The 24002-nt window shown below is 52.0% G+C and overlaps 2 protein-coding genes across 13 annotated transcripts in view; one reads left to right on the top strand and one right to left on the bottom strand.

The window, feature by feature from the left end:
* The window catches only part of RBMS2 (RNA binding motif single stranded interacting protein 2), a 93361-nt gene extending 87858 nt beyond the window's left edge, over positions 1-5503 (top strand). For all 7 annotated transcript variants that reach the window (XM_070454779.1, XM_070454783.1, XM_070454782.1 and 4 more), the window contains one exon: positions 238-5503. In XM_070454779.1, the coding sequence (XP_070310880.1) occupies positions 238-318 (81 nt within the window). In that variant the 3' untranslated portion in view covers positions 319-5503. The remainder of the gene's footprint in view (positions 1-237) is intronic.
* A 393-nt stretch (positions 5504-5896) lies between these two features.
* BAZ2A (bromodomain adjacent to zinc finger domain 2A) overlaps positions 5897-24002 on the bottom strand; it is a 34536-nt gene continuing 16430 nt past the window's right edge. For all 6 annotated transcript variants that reach the window (XM_020884098.2, XM_020884099.2, XM_070454772.1 and 3 more), the window contains 27 exons: positions 22487-23083; positions 21445-21630; positions 20749-20967; positions 19834-20307; positions 19647-19707; positions 18483-18591; positions 18214-18315; positions 17836-18046; positions 16446-16546; positions 16104-16169; positions 15689-15922; positions 15303-15557; positions 14144-14358; positions 13790-13864; positions 13416-13596; positions 13246-13305; positions 12904-13048; positions 11729-12381; positions 11341-11563; positions 11077-11232; positions 10828-10979; positions 10352-10641; positions 10124-10256; positions 9872-10018; positions 9031-9257; positions 8773-8916; positions 5897-8684 (listed from right to left, as the gene is read on the bottom strand). In XM_020884098.2, coding sequence (XP_020739757.2) covers positions 8519-8684; positions 8773-8916; positions 9031-9257; positions 9872-10018; positions 10124-10256; positions 10352-10641; positions 10828-10979; positions 11077-11232; positions 11341-11563; positions 11729-12381; positions 12904-13048; positions 13246-13305; positions 13416-13596; positions 13790-13864; positions 14144-14358; positions 15303-15557; positions 15689-15922; positions 16104-16169; positions 16446-16546; positions 17836-18046; positions 18214-18315; positions 18483-18591; positions 19647-19707; positions 19834-20307; positions 20749-20967; positions 21445-21630; positions 22487-23083 — 5582 coding nt within the window. In that variant the 3' untranslated portion in view covers positions 5897-8518. The remainder of the gene's footprint in view (positions 8685-8772; positions 8917-9030; positions 9258-9871; positions 10019-10123; positions 10257-10351; positions 10642-10827; positions 10980-11076; positions 11233-11340; positions 11564-11728; positions 12382-12903; positions 13049-13245; positions 13306-13415; positions 13597-13789; positions 13865-14143; positions 14359-15302; positions 15558-15688; positions 15923-16103; positions 16170-16445; positions 16547-17835; positions 18047-18213; positions 18316-18482; positions 18592-19646; positions 19708-19833; positions 20308-20748; positions 20968-21444; positions 21631-22486; positions 23084-24002) is intronic.

The raw sequence follows: 24002 nt of genomic DNA, 5'->3' as shown, positions 1-24002 counted from the left end.
GACTTAGACAGTGCCTGCGGTCGAGGCCCTTCCTCTCGTTTAGCCGGGCAGCAGTTCATCCCAGGGTGCTGGCTTGCGCTGACCGTGTGCCCTGGGATGAGGACAGGCTGCTCTGAAGTTGGGGACGTGGCGCTGTGAGTGTGCGTGCGCGCGCGTGCACTCGGGCAGGTGTGTGGCGGGCGCTCGGCTTGGTGCGGGGAGGGAGCGCGCGGTGACCCACGCCTCGCCCTGGTGCAGGAGAGCGGCAGCCAGCAGAACCCGGCGCCGGTGGACGCGCCCGCGGAGCACGGCGTCTACCCCTTCCCGTTCAGCAAGTGACGGCGGTAAGAGGCGCACGGGCCGCCAGCCTCCGAGGTGGACTGTTCTCACGCTGTCACTGCCCCTCCCGCCCTCTCTGGCTTACGCCTCTTTTAGGGTCTCTCCCCGCCTTTGTGGAATATAAAAGAATTCTGGGAGGTGCTGATGCTCCAGACTCCAGAGGGCTGACCGGGAATACGGCGCTCCGGGGGCCCAGCTGAGGACGGACACGGCGGGCGGTTTGCTCGGGCCCGGGCCCGGGAAGAGAAAGCCCTGCTGCCCCGCCCTCGCTCTTCCATCCGCCGGTGGAGCCTGGGGAGGGGGCGGCCCCTGTTGTGTGCGCTGCAGCCGAGGACGTCAAGAACCTTTTTTCCTTTGTGAAGAAAGTTTGCTGTTTCGCTTTTAACTGCAATATACTCTTATCCTACGCCAAAGAGACTGGTGCCTGGGACTTCTCATCTTTGTGAAAAACTATTTTTGATGTGTTGGACTTACTTGGGAAGGCTTTTCTTTTTATATAAAACAATTTATTTCTTAAAAAAAAAGATGTGGTGCTAGCACATTGATGGGGTCCTGCGTGGGCCCTTCTTTCTGAATTTAGCAATGGACCTTTTTTGTGGGGAGGTGTGTGAAAGAATACACAGACTTTGAATGTTTTGTTTTATAAAGCTCTTAGATCATGCATCCCATCTCCTTCACATACATTTTATGCTTTCTTTTTCTCATCCAGATTGTTCTTTTTCTCTTTTCCATACAGCAGAACCTGCTTGCTTTAACCTCTTTACAGCTTTTAATTTTGTGAATTTCTTTTTTGGAAGAGACTTCCTATGGAATTTGGAGGGGCGGGGCTAGGAACAGTAGAACCCTAGGTAGGCAGTGGAAGCGGCTTTTCCTGCCTCTGCCCTTCCGGAAGCAGAGCCTTGACCTCGGCTGACCAAGGAGACAGTTCCACAGCCTTTGGAAGCCATCTTTGATCCACAGTGGGATGAAGACTAGGTTTTCCCTGGCAAGTTCCAGAGGAACAGACCTACTGACTTGTAATTCTTCTCACTGCTGAGGCCAGCACCACACCCTCTGAGAAGGCGTCTTCCCCAGCTACAGCGTTTCAGGAACACCTGCTTTTCTGCTTCCCTGAAGATCTTTTCTGCCCTGGGTCTCAGGGCCCCCGTCTTCCCTGTCGCATGTCGTTGCCATGCTCAGAGCCCTTGCATTGGTGACCTTGCTGAATCCACTTAGGTTCCTTCCCCACTGGGGACCATCAGCTGCTTCGCCTTTGGACCAGTGACTCTCGGAGAGGTGCTTTTGTCCCCTGGAGGCCGTTTTCACGGCTGTGTCTGGGCGTGAGGCTGTGCGCTGCCATCCACGGGGTGCTGCCGCCCATCCTGCAGCGCCCAGGGGAGACCTGGCTTCCTACCAGAGAATCTGCTGACTCAGGATGTCAGTAGTGCCCGGCAAGGAGACCTCGATGAAGGCGGTGTCGAGCCCGCCTGTGTACCAGAGGACTTGGTCAACTCCCAGCCCTGGACACAGTGCCTTTGGACCCCCAGGCAGCTAGTTGAGGCAGAGAACTGAGGTTCTTGAATTTTCCTCAGGCGCTGACCTTTGGCACCTCTGTGTATACAGCGAGGGCTGCCCCCAACACGGGCACACACACATTGAGGGGATGAGGCGGGGACTGGTCTCTGTGCGCTAGGCGGGGTGGGAAAGGACAGAGTCCTTTGTAACTGTCCAGAGCATTTGGGCCCCTTTCCCAGGGAATCAGGATGTCAAACATAGTTTTCCTTGTGGAAGGGCAGCAGGGAGCTAGGAGAGAAAAGAGCAATACATCCCATCTCCGTATTCCCGAGCTCAGGAGCCCTTCAGCAAGGCTCTGTTTTGCTCTTCAGCCCCATCCCCTTCCGCAAGACCTGACCGCGCGCCTGCAGGCGGGCGGAGGAAGCCTTTGCCCTGCACCTCCTCTTCCCAGTCACTCCCTTCTGCGCGGAAAGGAGAGTGCCGCCCCCCTTCTCTTGCAGGCCAGGTGCGTTTCCCCCAGACAGACAGCCCGCCCGATGACGGAATGGAGGACGGGGAGAAGCTGTGATGTCAGTTGTGCAGAGCCTGGGCCCAGCTTTCCCTTCCCTTCACCCGTCCCAGGGTGGAGAGTTCCGATGCTCCCGTCCCGGGTGTCCCCTTGTGCATCCCGAGGGTGCGGCGTGGAGGTAGCGGACGGTAGGTAGGGATGGTGGGTGACAGGGGAAATAGCAAAGACAAAATGGCCACAGTTTTCTCACGGGTACGTCCCACCTCAGGAAGGGTTTATCTGATTTCAAACAGCCCCAAGTCCAGTAACCTTCCGGGAGGGTTTGCCTGGGCAGGCAGCTCTTGTTCCTGAGTCTCTAGGCCTTAGTCAGGAAAGTACAACATAGATCTCGTCAGGGGCCTTGAAGAAAAAGAAAAAAGTCTAGACTCCTGTTCATTTAATTAATAGTAGTTTGGGGGAACCTTGCTTTGCTAGGAGGTTTAGTGAAATGATTCCCTGGTGGCTCAGAGGTTAAAGCATCTGCCGGCAATGCGGGAGACCCAGGTTCGATCCCCGGGTCGAGAAGATCCCCTGGAGAAGGAAATGCCAACCCAGTCCAGTACCCTTGCCTAGAAAATTCCATGGATGGAGGAACCTGGTAGGCTACAGTCCATGGGGTTGCAGAGTTGGACACAACTGAGCGACTTCATTAGAGAAATGAGGGCCTTTCCTGTGTAGAAGCTGTTGTTGACATTACTGCTGCCCCTTCCCTGCCTCTCAGAGTTCTTGGTTCTACTTTCTCTATTTAAATGTTTAAATGGCTTTTACTTTGCATTGTTTTGCTTTAAAATTGTGAAGTTACCTTGTGGGCTTCCCTGGTGGCTCAGAGGTTAAAATTGTGAAGTTACCTTTTGTGCGTTTTCCTCGTGTGAACCTGCTCAATGGATTTTATTAATGAATGTTTCTGGTTGGGGCAGGTTTGGGCGTGGGACGTGATGGAGTGAGAGCCTGAAGTCATTTTTGTAGTGGTTGATGGTATCATGGAATTTCCTTTGGACCCTTTTGGGTTACACCCATGATGCTTTCCCCCTAATTGTTAGTTCATTTCTGACAGTTCATAACATGGGTGAGTGGAAAAAGGAGAGAAGGAATGAGGGCCAGTTTCTCTCTCTCGAAATGGCCCGCTGGGGGCAGCGGTGCTGCTGAGGAACTGTCGGGGGTCTTCAGGCTCGCAGCCTTGGGCTGGGCCCTTTAAACGATGCTGGTGTTTCCTGAATCCCGTCTTCATGGAGCCCAGGTCATACTCTGCCTGTACTTCACATCTCACCCCTGCTCCTCATGGTGCTCATGACATTCTTAAGATATTTTACTACTTTGCATTTCTCTCTTTTCAGTCAGATAGAACATACTAGAGTCACTTTCTCAGGTGATCTAGTCCTTTACTAGGCTTAGTGCCCGCCTGTCCCACCTCATGCCAGTATCATTACTGCGCTTCTCTCTCTGGGTACTCAGACCCGAGGCTTTTTGGAGGAGGGTGTGGGTTGAGGTTAGGGGAGATGTAGAGTATTTTTAACAAAGGATTGGAAGAGCTGCCCAGACTAGGAAGCCTAGTGGCTCTGAAGAGTAACTAAATACCCCTCGTCAGGAGTCATGGGGTGCTAGGGGGACATCACGTGCACCCTAACCTAGCGTGAGGGCTAGACGTTGTTGCTCTTCTGAGCCTCCCTGGATCGGGCCACCTCAGCCCAGTTCCATCCTTCTCCTGACTTACCGACCAGTGGGCTCACTTAGCCCCTGGGAGCCTGCATGCGTATCCCCTGCTGCCTCAGTGTCTGCCGTTTGGGGCGCCTGTTTGTGGGTTGTTACTTGGCTCCACAAAGGTGAAGTGAGAGGGCTTGCTGGAATGGAATGCAAACGTCTGAAAGAACCGGAAGCTGTTCTCTTGTGCACGGGCGCCACCTGCTGGGAGAGCAGCGGCACTGCGCTGACGGCAGGTTGTCTCGGCCTCCTTGGCGTTGACCTTGACTGGGGTCAGTCATCAGGTCTAACCCTGTCCCCAGGCTTTGCCAGACCAGCTTCAGAGAGGGTGGTGTTATGACAGCCACGCTGTAAGGGCTAGGTCTAACCTTGTGCCTTGCCACATTAACCTTTCCTGATTCCCTCCTATGCCAACTATGCCATTTCTGTGCTACCTGCTTTTGACTCCGTCCAGGCATTAGCAGATCCCGCCTTCACCCAGCCTTTACCCTTTCCTTTCGCAGGAGGGTCTTCCTTCAACAGCTGAGCCAGGCCTGTGAGCTCTCTCGCCCTCCTCCTCTTTGCTGAGCAGCCCCCTAGAGGTGCTCCCCGCGAGACTAGTAATCAGACCACTGCGGCTGCTCCGCGGCCTGGCCCCTTGCGTTTCAGATGAACCCAGGTGTGGCCCACAACCTCCTCGTCCTCGTTACAGACCTACCTCACGGCTCCATGGCTCAGCACGGGCACAGGCCCGTGGTTTACATGTGTCTCCTTCCTTCACCGTCCTTCCCTTCACGAGGGTTAGGAAGCTGGGGGCTAGAAAGGGCTCACGATCAAATGCAAAAATTCCTTATTATTTCTATTTCTGGAATGTCTTCCTTGAGACTTTTACCTCATTTATCACCCTAGAATAGTGTGAAGTCTTCAGCCAAGTGACGGCTGCTTAGGCTGTCAGTGCTCGGGGCCGCCCCCAGGAACGCCAGCACTGGGGCAGAGCTTACCACTTGAGTCTCCCAGTGGCTGCCGCTAGCTGAGAAGGTGAGCAGGCACCAAAGTGGCCATCTGAGGTTTTTGTGGGGCTGAAAACAGATATTCCTTCTTCTCCTATTCCAGTTAGAGGGTCACCAAAATAAAACTTCAGCCTTCAGTGTGATAAGCTTTCCCAGCTTGTAAAAAGTTCTCTCAACATTTACTGTGTCTGCATCCCCGAACACATACACTTTCGGGGGTGACGAGTGTACTCCTGCACGCACTTACCACCGTGGACAGGAAATGAGTTTAATTATCCTCAGAACGCATCCTTGTACATTTTCTCTTTATCCAGAGGTTTCTAATTTTATTCTTGCCATGTTTGTGCCAGGGCTACCCATTCTTATTTTCCTGACCCTTGGTGTTCTCCTGTTTCTTCCCTATAATTTGGTAGAACTTTGTCTTATTTCAACTTGTGAAATAAAACACAAAAGTCTGCCTCGTGGTGTTCTATCCATGGCTGGGAAGCTGGGGAAGGTGGTGATGAGCACAACAGGAAGAGTTCCTGTTACCAGGAGGACAGGCAGCACAAGGCTACGCCTCACAATGTAGGGACTCGGCGCACGCGAGCCCTGTCACAGCACCTCAGCCAGAAGCACCTGTTCCTTCACATGAACACAAATTCTGCCCTGGACACCTCCTGGAAAAGGCAGGGCCAAGCCTGGAGGTTGCGAGAGAAATGCTGACATTTAGGGGCACACTGCTCTCCTGCCTGCACTGGAGAACGGTCTTCTCCATCAAACCAGTCATATACTCACCCTGACACCACCCGGTTTTCCCCTTTAGGCAATTACAAGAACCTATGTTGAAGGAAGATAAATACACAGAGTCTTTTGAGTCTCTATCAAATGTGGTTTTTATTCAACTGACAAGCACTTTTCTACAGCTGCACTTGTGGAACATCACATGGCAAAAACAGGAGTTTTTTTTTTAATCTCTAGACTTTTTTTTCCTTTTTTTTACCTTATTAAAAATGAGATTGGTCCTAAAAATATAGAAAGAAATAAATTTAAATTCACAAAAAACTGTACATTATCAAAAAGTCACTAAAACACCACGTTTGGTTATAAAAAGTCAAGTCCCTTCTGTTGTAAAAGGAACGTGGAGATTGGTTGGTGTCGATGGTGTGGTTTCTTCCTGTTACCAGACTGACGGGGGAAGGGAAACAAAGGGGCGGGGGTGGGTTTTATTTACTTTTAACACTTGCCTTCCCTATCAACACTCTTGTCAAGAAGAGAAAACCCACCTAGCTCAGGGGCAGTGAGGATGAGGAAAGGAAAGAGAAATGGCCCCTTTGATCAGCCCTATCCCCACCCCCCATCAACCCCCACTCCAGACCGAGGCTAGGACTCCACCCCACCTTCAGAGCGCCTGGTCCCTAGGGAAAGAGATGGAGCTGGGAGAGGAACGCAGAGCAGGAACAACTGAAACTTCACTCCCCCGTCCACCTAACCTCCAACGGTAAAATTAATCTAGAACATTTTATACTGGGGAAAACTGCCGTGGGGAAAAAGACGAGCCCCCAACTATAACAGTTCCAAATGCCTGACTAACACAAAGTTTGTTACAGAGCAGTTATTTAGATAAAATATAAATATTTATGCATAATATAAAGTCAATTCAAATATTCTTCAATCCACCTCTTATTTAAAAGAAAAAAAAAAAATCTCAAATAAAATTAAAAGTTCTGAGGTTTATCTGACAGAAAAGGCGACTTTAGAGATAGGCTATGGGGGAGTAGGGGCATAAAGAAAGAAAGGGGTCGCCCCAGGACCTACATGCCCCCGCCCCCTTCAGTGGCTATTCAGTGCTGCTCGAAGCACAGGAATGCTCCCCCTCACCCGGCACCCCCTCTCCCACCAGTGGAACACTTCTGGGATGCCTCAGCTCTCTGCTTGGGCCAGCCAGCAGCCACCTCCCCAGTGCAAGTACCCGTAATCTCTGATGGGAGGGGCTCTGCTGAGCAGGAAAGCAGGGGGCCGGGGCCCATGGCTATAGCTGGGAGTTAGCAGCTTTCCTCTCACATGTCGGGGCTTAACGGGCATAGTCACATGTGGGGCAGTGGTGGACCCAGAGCGTCTCCTCCCTACTCACTGTGCTCTGGGGTCTCTGCTACTGGGGAAGGGGTCCCGGGATATAAAGTAGCTACGGGAAGGAAAGCACAACTAAACCCACAGAAGCTCATGGGATTAGGAAAAGATCCAGTTCTACCCCTCTCCCTGCAAAAGCTTAGGACTCAGAGCTGCTGAAAGGAGAGGGTGTTCCTGCTAGAAGATTGCACAGTTTGAAGAGGCTGGAACAGAAACGACTGGGAGAGAGGGAAGAGACACAGCTTTGACCCAGAAAAACTGTTCCTGTGGTTTCCCAAAGACAACGTGATCGTTTGAAACAATGAGAAAGGTGTTTCAATGGTTTGAAACAATGGGAAACAGATACTTGGGAAAAAACTGAATGGATGCCACCAGAAACAGGGGCACAATCACATCCTCTCTCTCTCACACACACACCCACACACCTCTCTCTCCCCGAGGCCAGTCGACTGCTGCCTGGCCTCCATCTTGGGGTGTGCCCGGACTCAGCAGTAGTTGTCCCTGAGGAGTTCCCAAGAGGAGGTCTGGGTAAGAGGCGGGGAAGGAGGCCGGGAGGCCCAGGGTCCAGGGCGCCTCCCGGCCCTCTCCCCAGTTCACTGAGTTTCAGAAAAGGCTAGAAACTCAGCATTTGAGGAGTATCCAACATTATCGAGGGGCTAGCTATTGGCAGGAAGATGAGGACAGAGAGAAAGACAGGGACCTCTGAACTTTTTCCTTTGAAGGGAAAAAAGATTTGGGGGAAGAGAAAAGGATGGAGGAACCCGTACACAATAGTTTTACATTACTGGATGAGAGACAGATCTGAAGGGGAGAGGGGGCTGAGAGAGAGAGAGAAGCAGGGGGACTGAGCATGGAAGCAGCATGTTCAGGGCCCGGTGTCCGGCTCGACACGCTTGGGAGTTAAGTCCACTTTACTGGCCGTCACTGCGGGTCCACACACAGTACAGAGTGTTTCTCGGTTTCACACATTCACTAGAACTATTGCTATTGTTAAATAGCCCCAGAATGCTGGGGCACGTACAGGGAAGGTGAGGAAGCTGGGAGGAGGAAGTAGGGGCTTCTTTCCTCCTCCTCTTATTTAATTAGGAAATAAAACAGAAAGGAAAAATTATTTTTTCTTTCTTTTTTGGCTTTCAGTCCAGAAGGACCTCATCTCTGCCCCTCTTACTTGAGGAACAAGAGGAGGAGAGGGAGAGAGGGTGTAAGGATGAGAAGACATAGGGCGCTGCCAAGGTCGAGGTCAAGAACCAGGGTTCTCCCTCTGACGAGTCTGGACCCAGGGCAGCATCAGCAGGTGAGAACGGCAGGGTTTGTGTGGAGGGCAGGGGGCAATGCCACAAGGTGACTCCCCACCTCCCATGCCTCACAGGTTGGCCTGTTTTCCCTGATAAAACTCCTCCCAGCGGCTCTCAAAGAAGCGGCGCATGATGTGTCCAGCCTTGCCCACTTCAGAATCGTCCTCATTGAAAGTCTGGCAGTTGTCAAACACTAGGAGCGCATCAGCGGCAAACTCCTCTGAGCTGGTGTACCTGGGCAGGGGCGGAGAGAGAGCTGTCGGCGGGGGCGCCAGCAGTGGCGGCAACAGGAGAGCCAGGAGAGCCAGCGGGGTCTACTCACCCTCCCCGCAGCAGCCGCTCCCGCATGGTGGAGAAATCCATGGGGTTTTTGATGATGCGCCGGTACCCACTCACCAACCGTGGGTTCACAGGCTCTAGGAAAGGCCAAGCTGCATCATGGGACTCCATCTCCATCAAGATAATCCTATTATGAAACAGCCAGTGATGATACACTGTCAGGAAGCAAACCACACACCCGTCCTAGCCCTCTACTCTGGAAAACGTAGAGCTGGTTGTCCCCAGAATTCACTCAACTCACTCGCAGAACGTGAGATCACTGTGATGGTTCCGCATGGAGACGCGCCGCCGCTTTGAGGGGGACAGCCCTTCCTCTGAGCACCGGGGCGCTGCTGGGCTCTCCCGGCCCCTTGGCAGCAGCCGGCGCCGGCGGCTGTCACCCTCTGGGAAGTTCAGCACGTAACTGCTTTTCCGCTTCTGGCCTCGTTTTGGGAAACCAGATTTCTGAGTCAGTTCTCCTTCCACCTGCTGAGGATGAGAAAAAGGTGAGGTCAGCCGCAGTGAGAGATGCGTACTCTGCTTGCTCTCCACTTTGTCACAGTCCCTACTTGTCTGGGGGCCTCCCAAGTGGCACAGGTGGTAAAGAACCCGCCTGCCAATGCAGGAGACGTGGGTTTGACCTCTGGGTCAGGAAGATGCCCTGGAGGAGGTCATGGCAACCCGCTCCAGTATTCTTGCCTGGAGAATTCCATGGACAGGGAAGCCTGGCGGGTTACAGTCCACAGGGCTGCAGAAGAGTCGGACAGGACTGAGTGACCTAGCACAGTACCACCTGTCTGAGTGTGACTGAGGTTTCAAAATACTTTCATGCGTAAGTCAGTGAATTTATTACTCACCCTTTCGGGTTATGTGAAAAGGAAAGTATAATCACTCCCATTTTATAAGGAAAGCAAGTTAAGGTGGTAGAATTTAAGTGACTTGTGCAAAAAAGGACCAGAACCCAGGTCTCCTAGCATGTCATCTGGAACCTTTTCCCAGGAGAGATGGAAGGCATGGTAAGAATGATATTTTTAACACTGGTGGTAAATGGGATGAGAAAGAAAACCTCTGCTCTGCTTGGAATGAGAAAGCAGAAGATGTACCTGGGCCAGACAGACAGAACAGAACCAGTCTCCTTCTGGGACAGCCTCCATCTTGGGCCGAAGGCAGTAAATATGGCAGCCACGATCACATCCATCACAAAGTAGAAGAAACTCATCGTTGTCACCCTTCCGGCAGACTAGACAGGTCTGGACCAGGGTTGTGAGGAGTCAGGGTGAGCCCTCAAACCTCTCTGCCTGCCACTCACCCCACCCATCCCAGCGGCCACCTCTTCAGCTCCCCAGGCTTCTTACCACTTTGTTGACGGACTTCTCCCAGGCAATGGACCTCTCCAGCTGGCCCAGGCACAGACAGACCTGGGCCGCGCTCCGGCATCGTTCTAGCGTTTGGCGCCAGGCCCGAACTCGAGGGGTGATCTCGTATGATCTGATGGGAGAAAGGGGTGATTTTGGGATGAGGAGTAGGATTTATGAAATCGACTCCTTCTCCCCAAGACCCAGGACCGGAGGGCGGGCGCTCACATCTCCGTGGGCGCGCTCTGCGGGGCACTGCTGGGCGTGCTCAGCAGGGCCTTCTCCAGCACCACCTCGTGAGCGGGCCACAGGGGCTCCCGCAGGTACCGCCGCTCCACGTTCTGCTCCAGGGCAGCAAGCCGAGTCACCGCCAGGTCCAGGGGGTTGGTAGTTTTGCGCTGGGGTGCCAGACCTTCCTTGCCCCGACCCCGCCAGGTGATATCCTCCTGGGAATCAGCTAGGTGCTCACAGTAGGCCAAGTCTTCACGAATGGAGTCTGGGCTGGGACATGTCCAGCCCTGCAGGTGGGAGAAAGAAATAAAACTCATCATAAAGGAAGGACATTAAGCACAGAAAAAGATGTGACCCATTTAGGGTCATGGGAGGTCACTTTGCAAAATGGGAAGCCCAGGTTTTCCTAACAGGGTGAATGAGATTAACACCTTCTCCTCAACAGCCCCCTACCCAGTGTCAGCCCAGGGTACCCGAATCTGCAGATCAGACAGGATCACCCGCTGTTCCAGCTCCTCCACCCACTGAAGCACAGCCAGGTCTGTCTCATATGTCTTCTCTTTGGGGGTCCAGCTCACGATCCCTTCTTCAAAGGCAGGTACCTGACTGGGCTCAAAGATGGGGTCTGAGAAGACAGAAGGCAGAGGGAAAACCCCGTCAGGCTGTTCACTACCCACAGCAGCAGCTCAGAACTGCCCTGGGCTCCTGCACTCGGGCCTGACCTGCTGCGGGCCGCAGGCAGACTTCCTGCAGGAGGTCCCTGTGTTTGCTCAGGTGTTTGTGAAGCGCTTTCTCTCGGATGCCTCGGGGGTGCAGGGCCTGGAGCGTGGCATCCAGCGTCTCAGGATCCCGGATCCACCACCAGCCGGAGCGCATCTCTGTGAACACAGTTCACTTGTGTAACGTGGGCAATGGGAACTACAAGGTCCATATCTGATGCCACTCCTGCCTGTACCCTCATTCCATCCCGTCCCGAGCTCACTCACCAGGTGGGACAGGCTGGGCTGTCAGCTGGGTTAGGTAGCGCTGCTCCATCTGTTTGAAGAACTTACTGGGAGGCCTCCCTCTCCGCTTCGGCTGTCCCTGCCCTGCGGGGCTCTGTGGTGATTCTCCAGGATCTCCTGCTCGCCTTTTAGGAGCCATGCCCAGCAAAGGCGTGGAAGAGAATGGCCCTGGAGAACAGGAGTTGGCAGCACTGGCTCTGCTCACCTATGAATGAGATGAAACACAAGGTGATGGATGGGGGTGTTTTCATGTTGACAGGACCCCACTGGCCTCATCCCTTCCCCCCAACCGTGGCAACAGCCCACAGTCAGGCAACCTAGCCTGTGGCCAGATGAATATAAGTGCATACCACTAATTCTGGCTACTTACTGGCTTGGAAGAAGCAGGTAGCTGAGGGGGAAGAGTGGGCTGGTCCTCAGAAACTGCAGGGGGTGGTGTAGGGGCAGCAATGCAGGGCATCTGGGCTGAGAAATTAAACCAGGGAGCTTGAGAATCAGGGCTGGCTTCTGTCTCGTCAGGTTCTGGCTCTTCCGGGGCATGTGATGGGGCCGGGTCCAGTTTTCCGGGACTGCTGTCAGGCGTGAGGACCGAGCTGCTGAGCAGGGAGCCATGGTTCTGAGTCTGGCTCAGCCAAGACAGGAAGGCTGACTGGCTGAGGTCATGCTGGCTCTGACCCAGAGACAGTGGGGAGCCTTCTGGCTCCAGGAACCCATTATGAGAGTGAGGATGGGATTGAAGCTGGGGCTGGGCATGAGCCTGAAGCTGAGGATGGGACTGAATCTCAGGCTGAAGCTGGGTCTGAGGCTCTTCTGAACCTTGACCCTTGGAAGGAGATTTCAAGTGCCTAGGTTGCATAAAGCCAGGCTTAGTTTTCCGAGGTCGGCCTCGGGCCCGGGCAGGAGAACTGGCAGAGGTGCTGGAGCCAGGTAACTCCCTCTTCAGAGAGAAGGAGGCTGGGCTGGTTGCTGAATGGGTTGCCACTTTTAAGGAGTCAGTTTCCTGCTTTATCACATCCTCAGGAACTGTAAAGCAAAGTGAAGAGCATAAGACACACACTGATATATAATGGGAAAGAAAGAGGGTGTACAAACACAGGACATATACTTTCTCTTGGACTTAATCCCCCACTTTTTGAGACTGCAATGGAATATGCTTATAGGGCAACCAGCATTCTATCTGCAAAAGAAAAACTATGTTCCCAAGTAATTATCATCAGCATAAACATAAGCTAATATTTATTGAGAACCAGCTATATTACACATTATTCTAAGTCACTACTCTATTAACTTACTTTAATCCCCTCAATAGCCCTATGACATATACATTGTATTATTAATTCCATCTTACAAATGAAAACGGAAGCACACAGCTGGTAAATGGCAGAGCAGAAGGTAGGCAGTCTTACTCCAGAGCCTGTGCTCTTAACCACAGCATGCTAAACTGATTGTCACACAATCAAAAACGCCCAAGATGCTAGGCAGAGGGAAAGGAATCGCTTAACTTTGTCAGCCAGGATTCGAACCAGGGTCCTACGACACACCTACCTAAGCTCCCCTCTGCTCCCTCCACAAAGATACCAGTCAGGCAGGGCAACACCCAGTAGCGGCGTCTGTAGCGGTCCTGACCCAAGGAGACTGCTCGAAGCATCTGGGAGGAGTGAAGCAGCTTTTTTCTAAAGAAGAGCTGACGCTGGGTAGGCAGTGGAAAAGGAAGATGAATGAAAAACACACTTGTAGGGTCAGAGTGGTGACTTCGTCCAGTATATGGGAGAAGGGCATGGCTCTCAGCTTCCCTATAAAATTGATACCATCTAGGCCCAACTCATAAGGTAACCAATTCCCACCCAGCCCCTATCTCCAGCTCCTGGGAGGCTAGAAGCACAATACCTTGCTCAGTTTTTCTATCTGGCGCTCTAGCTCTGGGATGCTAGATGCTGTGATATCAACCTGGAGAAGAAACAAGTAGACAAATAGACACCGAGAAAAAGAGAATCATCAGATTCAAGAGAAAGAAAGAATGCTTTCCACCTCCCACTCTCCTCGGTCCGGGCTAGTACCTCTCCATCCCTTCGACCCCTACGGCCATGGACAGCAGCTGCAGTCTCCTCCTCTTCCTCCTCCTCCATGCCGCTGGTCTCCTCCAGGATCCGAGAGCTGCGCCTCCGCCCCAGGCCTTCCTCTGGCCCCTGCAGTTCTAGCTCAGGTCGCCCCGTTCGCTTGGCCAGAGCAGTTTTCAATCTTGACACACACAATTTAAGGGAAACTGTGGTGAGAAACATGATACCGCCACAACAGGAACACCTTGAATCAATTCATCCTGGGCCCTGGACCAGTCTCAACCCCAGGAGAGGGGCTAAGGACACCAAGTTCCAAACAGAAGTTCTGGGTATGCTTCGCCCCTTCCCCCTTCTCTCCTCTGTCCTGTCCTTACCTCCGCAGTCGGCCTTCAACAATCCACTTGTTTTTCCTGTAGCTGGACATACTCTCGAGAGTTTTGTCAATCTCGCTGCAGGGAAACGGGACAGTGTCTCGAGGGAGAAGTGTCAACACACACAGAAGCGGGGTCCAAGGGTGAGAGGGTCTCAGCCTAGAGCCCAGCCTGGGTGACCGGCAGACTGAGGCTCGCGCTCTCCCAGGAAGGAGAGTGAGATTCGGTCCAGGTCACACCAGCATGCCCAGAGCACGGTCGTAGACACACATCACCCAGGATTTCTAGATGGTAAACCCCTCCCCTACCCCAGTCTGAGCACGGCACAGGACAACAGTCCCCACCCCAGCCACTCACTTGATGATGAGGGTGGAGCCACTGAGCTCATGCACAAGGAAGGCCAGGACAGCAGCCTTCTGCTGGGGTGGCTGGGCCTGAAACGGCTGGGTGCGCAGGCTGTCACAGAGGGCTGGCTCCACTCCATACGCCATGAGGAAGCAGCGCAGGATCTCAGACACATTGTCTCTTGTTAGTGGGATCTCGGACACCTTCTCCCCCAAGATCTTTAAGGACTGTTTGGAGGAGAACATAGTAGGAGTTGAGAGAGAAAGAGGAACAATTCAAGTCAATCTGGAGCAGGAAAATACAGTAGGAGAGAACTACGGGGTTAAGATAGCAAAAGTTAAGAAGGAAAGCTGGTAGGATAAGATGAGAGGAGAAAAAGGACAGGGACAAAAGAAAAGTATATTAAAGGAAAATGAATAAAATAAGCAGAGGGAGGTCAGAAAGAAAAATAAAAAGAGAGGAAAACAAAACCAGGAAAAAACTACAGCTCTTCCTCCACTTGGCCCTGGAGACAATAACGGAGACTCAGGACCTAAAATCATAAAGCAGCGAGAAGGACCCTAAGAAAAAAAGGCAGTACATTACAAGGGAGAGCGTGTAGTATACAGATCTTCCTCAATTTATGATGGGGTCATGTCCCAAAAAAATCTATCATAAATTGAAAATACTGTAAGTTGAAAATGCATTTAATACACCTAATCTACAGAACATGACAGCTTAGCCAACCCTACTTTAAACATGCTCAGAACATTTAAATTAGCCTAGAGGAAAGCAAAATCATCATTTAACACAAATCCACTTAATAATAACATGCTGAATATCTCACACAATCTACTGCATACTGTATTGAAAGTAAGGAATAAAATGGCTGCAAAAGTGACATGCATGGCTGACTCGCTGCCCAGCACCGTGAGAGTGTACTATCACATTTCTCCAGTCCAGGAAAAGATCAAAATCAAAACCTTAGTACCTCTACTGAAGGCCTATCACTCTCGAACCATTGTGAAGTCGAAAAACTGTAAGTCAAACTACTCTTTTTGGGGACCATGTGTTTGTCTCCCTTTGCCTGTCTGGATCACTCTGGAAGGGGCGTTCATGTGCTCAACTCAGAGAAAGCAAGACTGAGAAAAGCACAGATCCCAAGCCCTCGGAAGCCAGGAAAGGGCCTCACCTGGCAGTAGGAGGGCAAGCCAGGGTCATAGAGCGCAGCTTTCAGGAGTCGCACCAGGAGGTCTTGCACCTCGCCCAAGCTGTCGCCTTGACACAGGAGCCCCTCCTGCAGGACCCCCAGACTAGGGACATCTTTGGCAGGGTCAAAGCCCAGCACCTTGCCGAAGCTGTGCAGGAACTCCACGATGGTCAGGCAGTCTGAGAAGGCCCGGCTCGGCAGGAGCAGACCCGGGATGCGGGAGAAGTCAGGCAGCGGCTGCAGGGATGAAAGCGGCAGGTGTTCTGTCAAACACGCGGGAAGGCAACAGCCTGGGCATCTAGGAGGCTCCTCCTTGAACACAAGTGTCTCCCCGGACGGCCCTCCAGGACCTGCTCGCCCCTCACTACCTGGTGGTCAGGCAGACACATGTCCTCCGTGGGCCTCTTCATCTCCTCCAAGATCATCTGCTGCCTCTGCCGCTCCTCCAAGCGCCGCTGGGTGGCCAGCACTTTATCTGCTTTCCCTGCCGGCGTGGTCTTGGCCGCCGCCTCCTTCTCCTTCATCTTCACCTTCTCCTTCTTCTCCCTCTTGACTCTGTCCTTCAGTTTTTCCTGCTTTGTTTTCACCTTCTCCTTCTCAGCCTGTCCACCCAAGGGGGAGAGAAATCAGGAGTGCTGTGAAGACTCAAATCACCACCCTTCCCTGGTCCCCATCCTCCCCACTTTACACCCAGAAACATGACTATAAAACATGACCAACTCACATGTTTTGCAAAATCAGTTTGGTGACTTCCAAGTTATGCCTGTGCATATGAGTACCTACCTTGGATTTCTTCTTGGCTTCCTTCTGCTTTAAGCTCTTGGTCTCTTGTTTCCTCTTGTTTTTGGCCTGTAAACCATAAAGGAAGTCATTTCTCCTCAAACTCTTAAAAGCATCACTGCTTGGGCTAGGATTCAAAATCAAACAAGGATGCTGAGGAGAAGAGCCGAGACATGGGATGAGGGGTTGGCAATGGATCAATTCTTTCACCCTGGAGATGCCCACATTATTTTTAAACAAGCCAAATTCTCTAAATGGCAGGTGGCAGGCGTGGGAGATGGAAAAGACGACAGAGAAGCTGTAGGAGAAGCTAACCTACTGTGGAATCTCTCTGATGTCCCTCACCTGCCCTTGGTTTGTAGTCTGACACTCTCCCCGCTGCACCTTCTGCTTTATCTTCTTCTTGATTTTACACATCTTTGCTTTATCCTCCTCATTCAGTGTTTCTGTGACAGCAAAAAGAAAACTGAAGAGTGAGGCAGGCAGACCAGTCTCCAGCATCCAGACCAGCACATGCCTATCACAAAGTTGGCCTCCAAACAACTCCCTGAAGAAACTAGATGCCTTTTTTTTTTTTTAAAGTATACATAAAACATTGGGAGAAAAAAATGTACGAGAGGAACCTCCTATGGAGGTAACACAAATGGCATCGCATGCCCAGAAGCACCAGCCTCTGGAACTTAAGACTGCTTCAGAAAGGGTCCTGGAGGCCAGAACAGCAGAGCAGCCTTACAGACTGTCCCTCTTCCAGGCTGCCTGACAGGCTGATTTTAGAACTAAGAAAGGAAACAGAAAAACTGCCAGAGAAAGCAGGTGGTCTTGAGTTGGAAGCACCAATTAAGCAGGAATGTGCCAGAAAGGAAGGGCCCAGATAATGGACACTTTAGTAGAACCCTATCAAGTCTGACACAGTTATTGCCTATGTTCAGCTCCTATGTCTTGCTCCATTAAAATATCTGAATTTCTTCTCCTTTGGAAGATGATGTTGAGGTGTGATTCTGCAGACAACAGTGTTTTTAGAGCTGATGTTTTTGATACGGCAGTACCTATCCTATTCTGGCACAGAAATACTACCACCACATCTGTGCAGCAAGCCTCTGAGTTTAGATAGAGACTATCTGCAGATGAACCACTATGAGGCTTTCAAAATATAAGTGCCTTGGCTCCAGGTCACACAGTCAGAATCTGGCAGAGCTGGAATTCTGAATAGGAGATACTTAATTCCAAATTCTTTCACATTCTTCATACTATATAAGGGTAAGTGCAATATGTACTGAAAAATTATAGACACTTCCTACCTGTCCATCCCACTAAAACAGTACCAATTATCTTTTGGATTCAGATGTGAATTCTGAACCTCTATGATGGTGGCAATGAGTGTTTACACAAGACAAGCCAGACCAGTACGATAGGTAAGAAGCTAAAAGATGGTAAGAAAGGACATGAAAGCCCTCTCCTTTCATAATTATTCCTGGGATACCACCCCCACCTCCCCACACAAGGCTCCACTAAAGAGAAACTCAAGAAAGGAACTGGTTGTTTAAAAAAAAAAAAAAAAAAACCACAAAAGTGCTAGGACCCTGAGGCTGCTTTCCAGAGAGGGGAAGGTAATTCAGATTCATTCCATCCAGATGTCAGTCCCACTCCTGGGAAACCCAGGCATGAACCAATTCCCCACCATTTCAGATACCTCAGAGAGTGAGCAGAACCCCCAAGGTGAGAAACATCAGGGTACCTTGGGCCTCCAGTCTCTTCAGCAGGCGGGTGTCTGTCTTGCTCAGCAGCTCAGCGCCTTTGACCTTGGGCGGCCGACCTCGGCCCCGTTTCACCTTCGGGGCTTCCTTGGTCTTGGCCTTCTCAGTGTTCCGAGGTCGGCCCCGTTTCCCAGTGATTGCCTGAATCCTGGATGGGATCTCCTCAGCTGAGAGCTGTACCCACTGCAAGCCCTGAGGTAAGAAGGAACACATTGTTACAACCAAAGTTCAAGTGCAAGCCACCAGAACCTCTGAACCATTTGATGCCTGAGAATCTCCAAACCCCATGAGGAAGCTGCAGCTTGTCCACCAGCTCCTCCTCATATTTACAAAAGTATATTTAACCCTTGGGTGTGCACCTCTGGTGTGTCTCTCTCTTCAAAGAAATCACCGACAGGCATACGGGGACTGAAGCTGAAGTGCTCCCGACGGACGTTGTGTACCACGTTGCGGCTCAGGTACTACGAGGAGGAGGTGAAGTGGCGTCAGTGAAGTTACAGTCCTACCATGCCCTGTGGCCAGCAGCACAGGCAGAACAAGCCCCAGAGCAGACAGTGCCAGCCTGCTGCCACGGGGCCTGAAAGAGGGGCCTGTGCTTTCCTACACGAGCCCACGAGCGCCCCGTTACCTTGATCACTTCCGGGAACTGCTTCATCCTCTTCCCACAAGGGCCGTAGTACCAGGTCTCCCCCTGCCATCGGTGGCTGCCCTTCTTGATGCGCACCTCTCTCCGCCATCTGCCAGAGAAGCACACGGGCCCTGCCGCCAGGTCACACCCCTACCCACGCTTAAGCCACCCAGAAGCCAACCCCACTAAGCAGATGGCCCTCCCCGCACCTGTCTCACTAGAACTGCAGGTAGATGCAGAGGCCCATTCTGAGATACAAGCTTGGCCAGAAAGCAGGCCTGAGCCTCAAGCCCCTCAGTGCCTCAGCGGAAAGCAACACGCCACACTGCACAAGCCCAGACAGACCTCCACCCGTCCCCGCACACAGTCAGTGACGGGAGCAGTGAGAAACCCCTCCCTAATGCCATTCGGGACAGATTACTGGGCTTCCAGCAAAGAGAATATAGACCTAAGAGAATAAAGGCAGAAATGACAGAGGGCAGGGAGGCAAGCAGAAGAACAAACTCACTGCTGACTCCATGAAATGACTCCGTAGAGGCCAGGGTTTAGTAAGGAACTCTGTGTTCTGAGCAACAGATTATTCTAAGACTAAGCCTTATCTTTCTCTCAAAAGTTAAAGCAGAACTCAGACTTGGTGACCACAAGTAGCCTAGAGGGGTGGGGGTGGGGAAGATCAGGAAGGCAGTTATTCCTACAAAGCCCTTGGTATTAGCTGGCTTGTTCATTCTGGTCACATACTGTTCCTGCCCTTAGAGTACATAAAAAAAAAAAAAAAAAAATCCCAATTCATGGGGATGAAGCCAATCCCCATTCACTGCTCTTCCTTCTCCAAACATAATAGGACAAATTAACTCACTGGGACACCTGAACCCCAGACCCACCAGCTGAATTTGGAAAAGATAACAGCACTACCCCTCGAGGAAAAAACTAAGTGGCCACAAAATGAGGAAAGAATGGGTGAGGGAAGGAAGACCACAACAAAGGAGGAAAGAACGCCTAAGCATCCCATGCCCAGAAACAGCATCATCGCAGATAACTATCCTTTAACCACTTCTTGTCTAGTCCATTCCTCCCCCATCTCAGATGAGAGCTCCCTGCCCTTCTTCCTAGAATCACTCATTAAATGTGTCAAAGGTCAAGCACGTAACAAATTAGAGCATTTACCCATGTTGGAGGGGAAGACGAACTTCTTCTGGGGTGGCAATACGTCTCCTCAGGACATCACCTGGGGGAGGAAGACAGGGATACCCAAGGTAAGAGGTCAAGCAGAACACTGAAGCAACAGGTCAACGAGGAGGGGACAGACGCGCTTCCCTGGGACCAGTCGGGGTGGGGCAGAGTCTGGACTCACCGCTCCCAGGGGGAGGGGCGCCTCCTACAGTGGCGTCTTCCAGGTCAGCAGCTGTTTCAGGGACACTGCTGATCTCCTTGTCTGCTAGGGAGGCTGTCGGGAAGACAGCTGCCGGGGAAGCTGCAGGGGAGGCTTTTGGGGAGGTCACTGGGGAAGCTGTCAAGGAGACTTCTGAGGAGACTGGTGGGAGGGCTGCTGAGGAAGCTGGAGAGACCGCTGGGAAGGCTGCTGGGGAGATGGCTGGGGAGACTTCTGGAGAGGCTGCTGTGGAAACTGCCAGGGAGACTTGTGGGGAGATTCCCGGGGAGGCTGCTGGAGACACTGCTGGCGAGACTGCTGGCGAGGCTGCTGGATGCAGCTGAACAGTGGACGACTGGTCAGGGGCTGGCTGGCTCAGAGGTGGGAAGTCTGGAGCCCGAGTCTCCATTTCCTCCTGTTCTGCATCACTACCATTATTCAGGTCAAAGCTATTATCTAGAATCCAAAGGGACAGGATGATAAAGGAAAAATGACCCTATAAACCAAGAGAATCCACTCAGACAAACCTGGACTAAGTTAAGCCAGGTTACTTCAAGGGCTTTCCCCTAGGATGGGAAAAAGAGAAACGGCCTCTGGCTGTCCTGCCCTACCATTCATGAAGGTTAAAGGGCAAGACTACTGCTTCCACTGTCTGAATACCTTTCACCTGGAGCCAACAAAGGCCTCTGGGCTCCTTTCTCCGGTAAACTCCAAGTCTTATCCCACACGTTCTTTTGGGCACAGAGCAGAAGTCAGAATGCCTTTTTCCAGTCCCACCATACACCATCCCATGGCCCCTGAGCTCCCAGCAAGGTGTTCTCACAGACCCCCCAGCCCTCAGGCCTGCACGTTCACCTTTCCCTAGGTCAGGACTCTTGTTTAGCTCTCCTCACTCACCTTGCAGAACAGACTCCCCGAGGACAGGTGGAGAGGTGGGGCTGGCAAAAATAGAGGCTGAAGTCTGACTGTCATCTGCCAGGAGACTGAAGGCCGTGGCATTATTGAGGGAAGGGCAATCAAGGGCAGATATCACAGGGTTGTCCTCCAGAGGCAGCTTGGCCTCTGCACCCATCAGCTCTGTGTCATCTATACCGTAGAGTCCTCCACTCACTGGCTCTTCAGGGGTAGAAAATCAGGAAGTGAGATTTAAGAAATATTAGTGTGAATACATCCAATTCTAGTTCCTACGGGGTGAAGGTTCTTTCTAATATTAGGGAAGGAAAGGCAACGGTTCTATTAACCCACAAACCAACACAAAATTCTAGAATCTATCATAAAACAGTATGGTAAAACGTAATGTTTTCTTTCCAGTTAGTGAGAACCCAAATAGCCCCACTGTGTGGTAAGAAGTCCCTATCCAGGGCTCCTGGCCAAAAGGAACACTGGGAGAGAATGTGGGAAATGAACCAATTCAGCTCAGAGTGCAACTGGCGCAGTCAGGCCAGGGGCATGAATCTATGATCTGCCACAGGATCATCTGCAGGCCCCAGGGCCCCAAATTCCCAGTTTCCCTGGCTTACTATCTCTTCTAGGTGGTATAAGTCAGTTACCCTCTGCATGGATAGGTTGAAGGGAGTCAATCTCCAAGCCTACCTGGTGCCAGAGTGTTGAAGGACTCCAGAGCGACTTCACTGAGGATTGGAGTGTCTTCCAGTTGGTCAGGAAGATGTGAAGGATCATCTAAGCAGCTCACTGTGGGATCAGGGACCAAGACTGAGACCTCCTGGTGTAATGAGTCCACAGAAGGGACGGAGCCGTTGTAGTCACACATCTTTAGCTCTAGGATATCCCAGGAGAGGGCAAAGGTCAGAGTCAGTGCCTCCAACGGCTCAGTCAGCTACAGTTGGCAATCTTTGCTAGAAGGACGGATGATCCTTCTTTCAACATTTATGGGTGCCAGTTCTATGTTGGGTACTGAAAATACCAAGAACTTTGATTAAACAAAGATGTGTAAGATCTTATAGCAGATAAAAAGGGAAAAGAGTGGGGTCTGCGATAAGAACCCATCAACTTTTCAGCTATTTTCTCCCATCCAATGGGAACAGGTGTCAGAGAAAACATCCTGTGATTTTACAGGGTGGTCACCCCTTATTCTTGGAATCAACAGCAAATTATATTCTGAGGGAAAGGATGAGAGGGACCACACAGGTACCCATGCCAAGGACAACAGAAAAGAAAGGAGACTGAGGAGACACAGTGTGTGCTCTGCCTGTCCCTCCCTCCTTCACATGCCAATCACTACTTAGGGCTCAGCCCACTTTAGCAGCCAGCCTGGCTCTGCCACAGTCCAACTGAATTGGCCTCTGTGCCTCCTGCTGATGCTCCAGCCCCTGCCTGTATCTGAGAAGCAGCCTTTCTTGACACAGGGCATCTGCTGGGGCTGTTTCGGGTGCGCCCACCTGCCCTCTCCAGGCCAGCAGCTCTGCATGAGCTTGAAATAATTTGCACTCCCACTCTCGAGCTGGTGCTGCTGCCACAAAAACACCAGTCACTTGGCTCTGCTAATCACCAACATGCAAATCAGCCTCCACTGCAGAGAGCTGGAAAGACGTTTTCCTCACCTCAAAAAGCCACTGGCCCCGACAGCCCCATCCGCCCTCTCCCAGCCCAGCTCGCGGACGCACGCGAGCGATACCTGGCCGCTCCTCCTCCAGCTCCAGGCTGCCGACTAGGCCGGCACCACCCTCGGCCGCGACGGCAGCAAGCTCCTTTTCCGTTGCCTCATCAGGGTGGGCACCACTGCCTGCCTCCTGGGAGGAGGGCGCAAAGGTCTGGATGCTGGACCCCAACAGAGGAGAGGTCTGTGGGGACGTGAAAAAACTAGGGGGCCCGTTGGGCATCATCTCGAAATTCTGGTCAGGGAAGGAATCGTAGAGCTCCTGCGAGTCGAAGTGAAGCCCCATGGGACTCTGGGTACCATTGGCCCAGAACTCCTGGCTCCCAGCCCGAAGGTTAGTGTTGTGACTTGGGGATGAAGGCTGCCGGCTGCCCCCAAGGATGCCGTTGAGTGGGTACTGTCCCCCCGAGAACTGTGAGAGAAGGGGTGGGTCCTTGAGGTTGCTGCCAGGATTGGCAGATGAGTACTGCGAGTAGTTCCAGAGACAGTCGTAGGCCACGCTGGGGTGATGGAGGTGTGAGGTGCTGGAGGAGTGGGGAGCAGAGTTCAAAATCCCTGAAGTAGTAGTGTGAGATACAGTAGATAAGCCATTAACATTCACATCCCCATTCAAACCTGGCAGAGAAGGAGGGAAAAGGGTCAGTGTCAGATATATATGCAAGTAACAATATCAATTCTACTAAAGGAACAGCACTGACTAGAAAAAGAAAAGGTGAAGGGGTGGGGGACTCCCCCTCTACTCTATTTACAGTTTCTTTGGTCTCCAGGGAACACCAAACCCAGATGCTCCTGGATGTAAGCTTAGCAACTGCGGCTGAGGCTGCTGAGTAGAGGGCTGGGGAACTCTCTTGGCCTACTACAGAAACGACCAGCAGGGAGATGGATGCTGCTGACGCTCAGGGCTTTTTAATGTTTTTTTTTTTCTTTCCTAAATGAAACTGTCCGCAGAATCCCCGGAAGAATGCAGGAAGACTTGCGTTCTTCCCCACCCTCATCCCCTGGAGTGGCATGACTGAACTCCCTTCCCCCGCCCCCTGCCTTCCCCAGGGCCTGTCTGGCCCCACGGTGGCACCAGAAGGGACAGCCTCCACCTCACTGGCACATGCAGATCCAGCACTTTGTGCTGGGCTAAGAATAGAATCTGCAGTCACCACAGCAGCAAGATCCCAGCTCAGAAGAGACTGGACTTGGCCCCTCCCCATAGGCACTGTACCCCACAGGGTAACAGGCACCAAGTGGAATCTCTGCATGACCAGTACTGCAGACTTCAACTTTCAACACCCACGGCAGCCTCTGGACTAGAGGGCAATCAAATAAAATAAACCAAAATACTAAGGAAGCTTCAGGCGAGGTGGGGGTGTGAGCGAGTTTCTATCTGCAGCCCTCTTGTTGAAGACAGGAGGGAGTGGTGGTTAAGCATAAGCCTATGGCAGTATTTTTCTGCTGCAAGGAAGGAGGGAAGCATATGCGCTTCCCATAAAGGACCTGACTGAAACCGAGGCAAGAGCAGAGAGGTGCTTGGCAGAGCCAGTGC

Source organism: Odocoileus virginianus, chromosome 24 (genome assembly GCF_023699985.2).
Source record: "Odocoileus virginianus isolate 20LAN1187 ecotype Illinois chromosome 24, Ovbor_1.2, whole genome shotgun sequence".
Lineage (NCBI taxonomy): Eukaryota > Metazoa > Chordata > Mammalia > Artiodactyla > Cervidae > Odocoileus > Odocoileus virginianus.
Note: the sequence above shows the minus strand (reverse complement) of the source record. Positions and strands in the feature narration are given on the sequence as shown.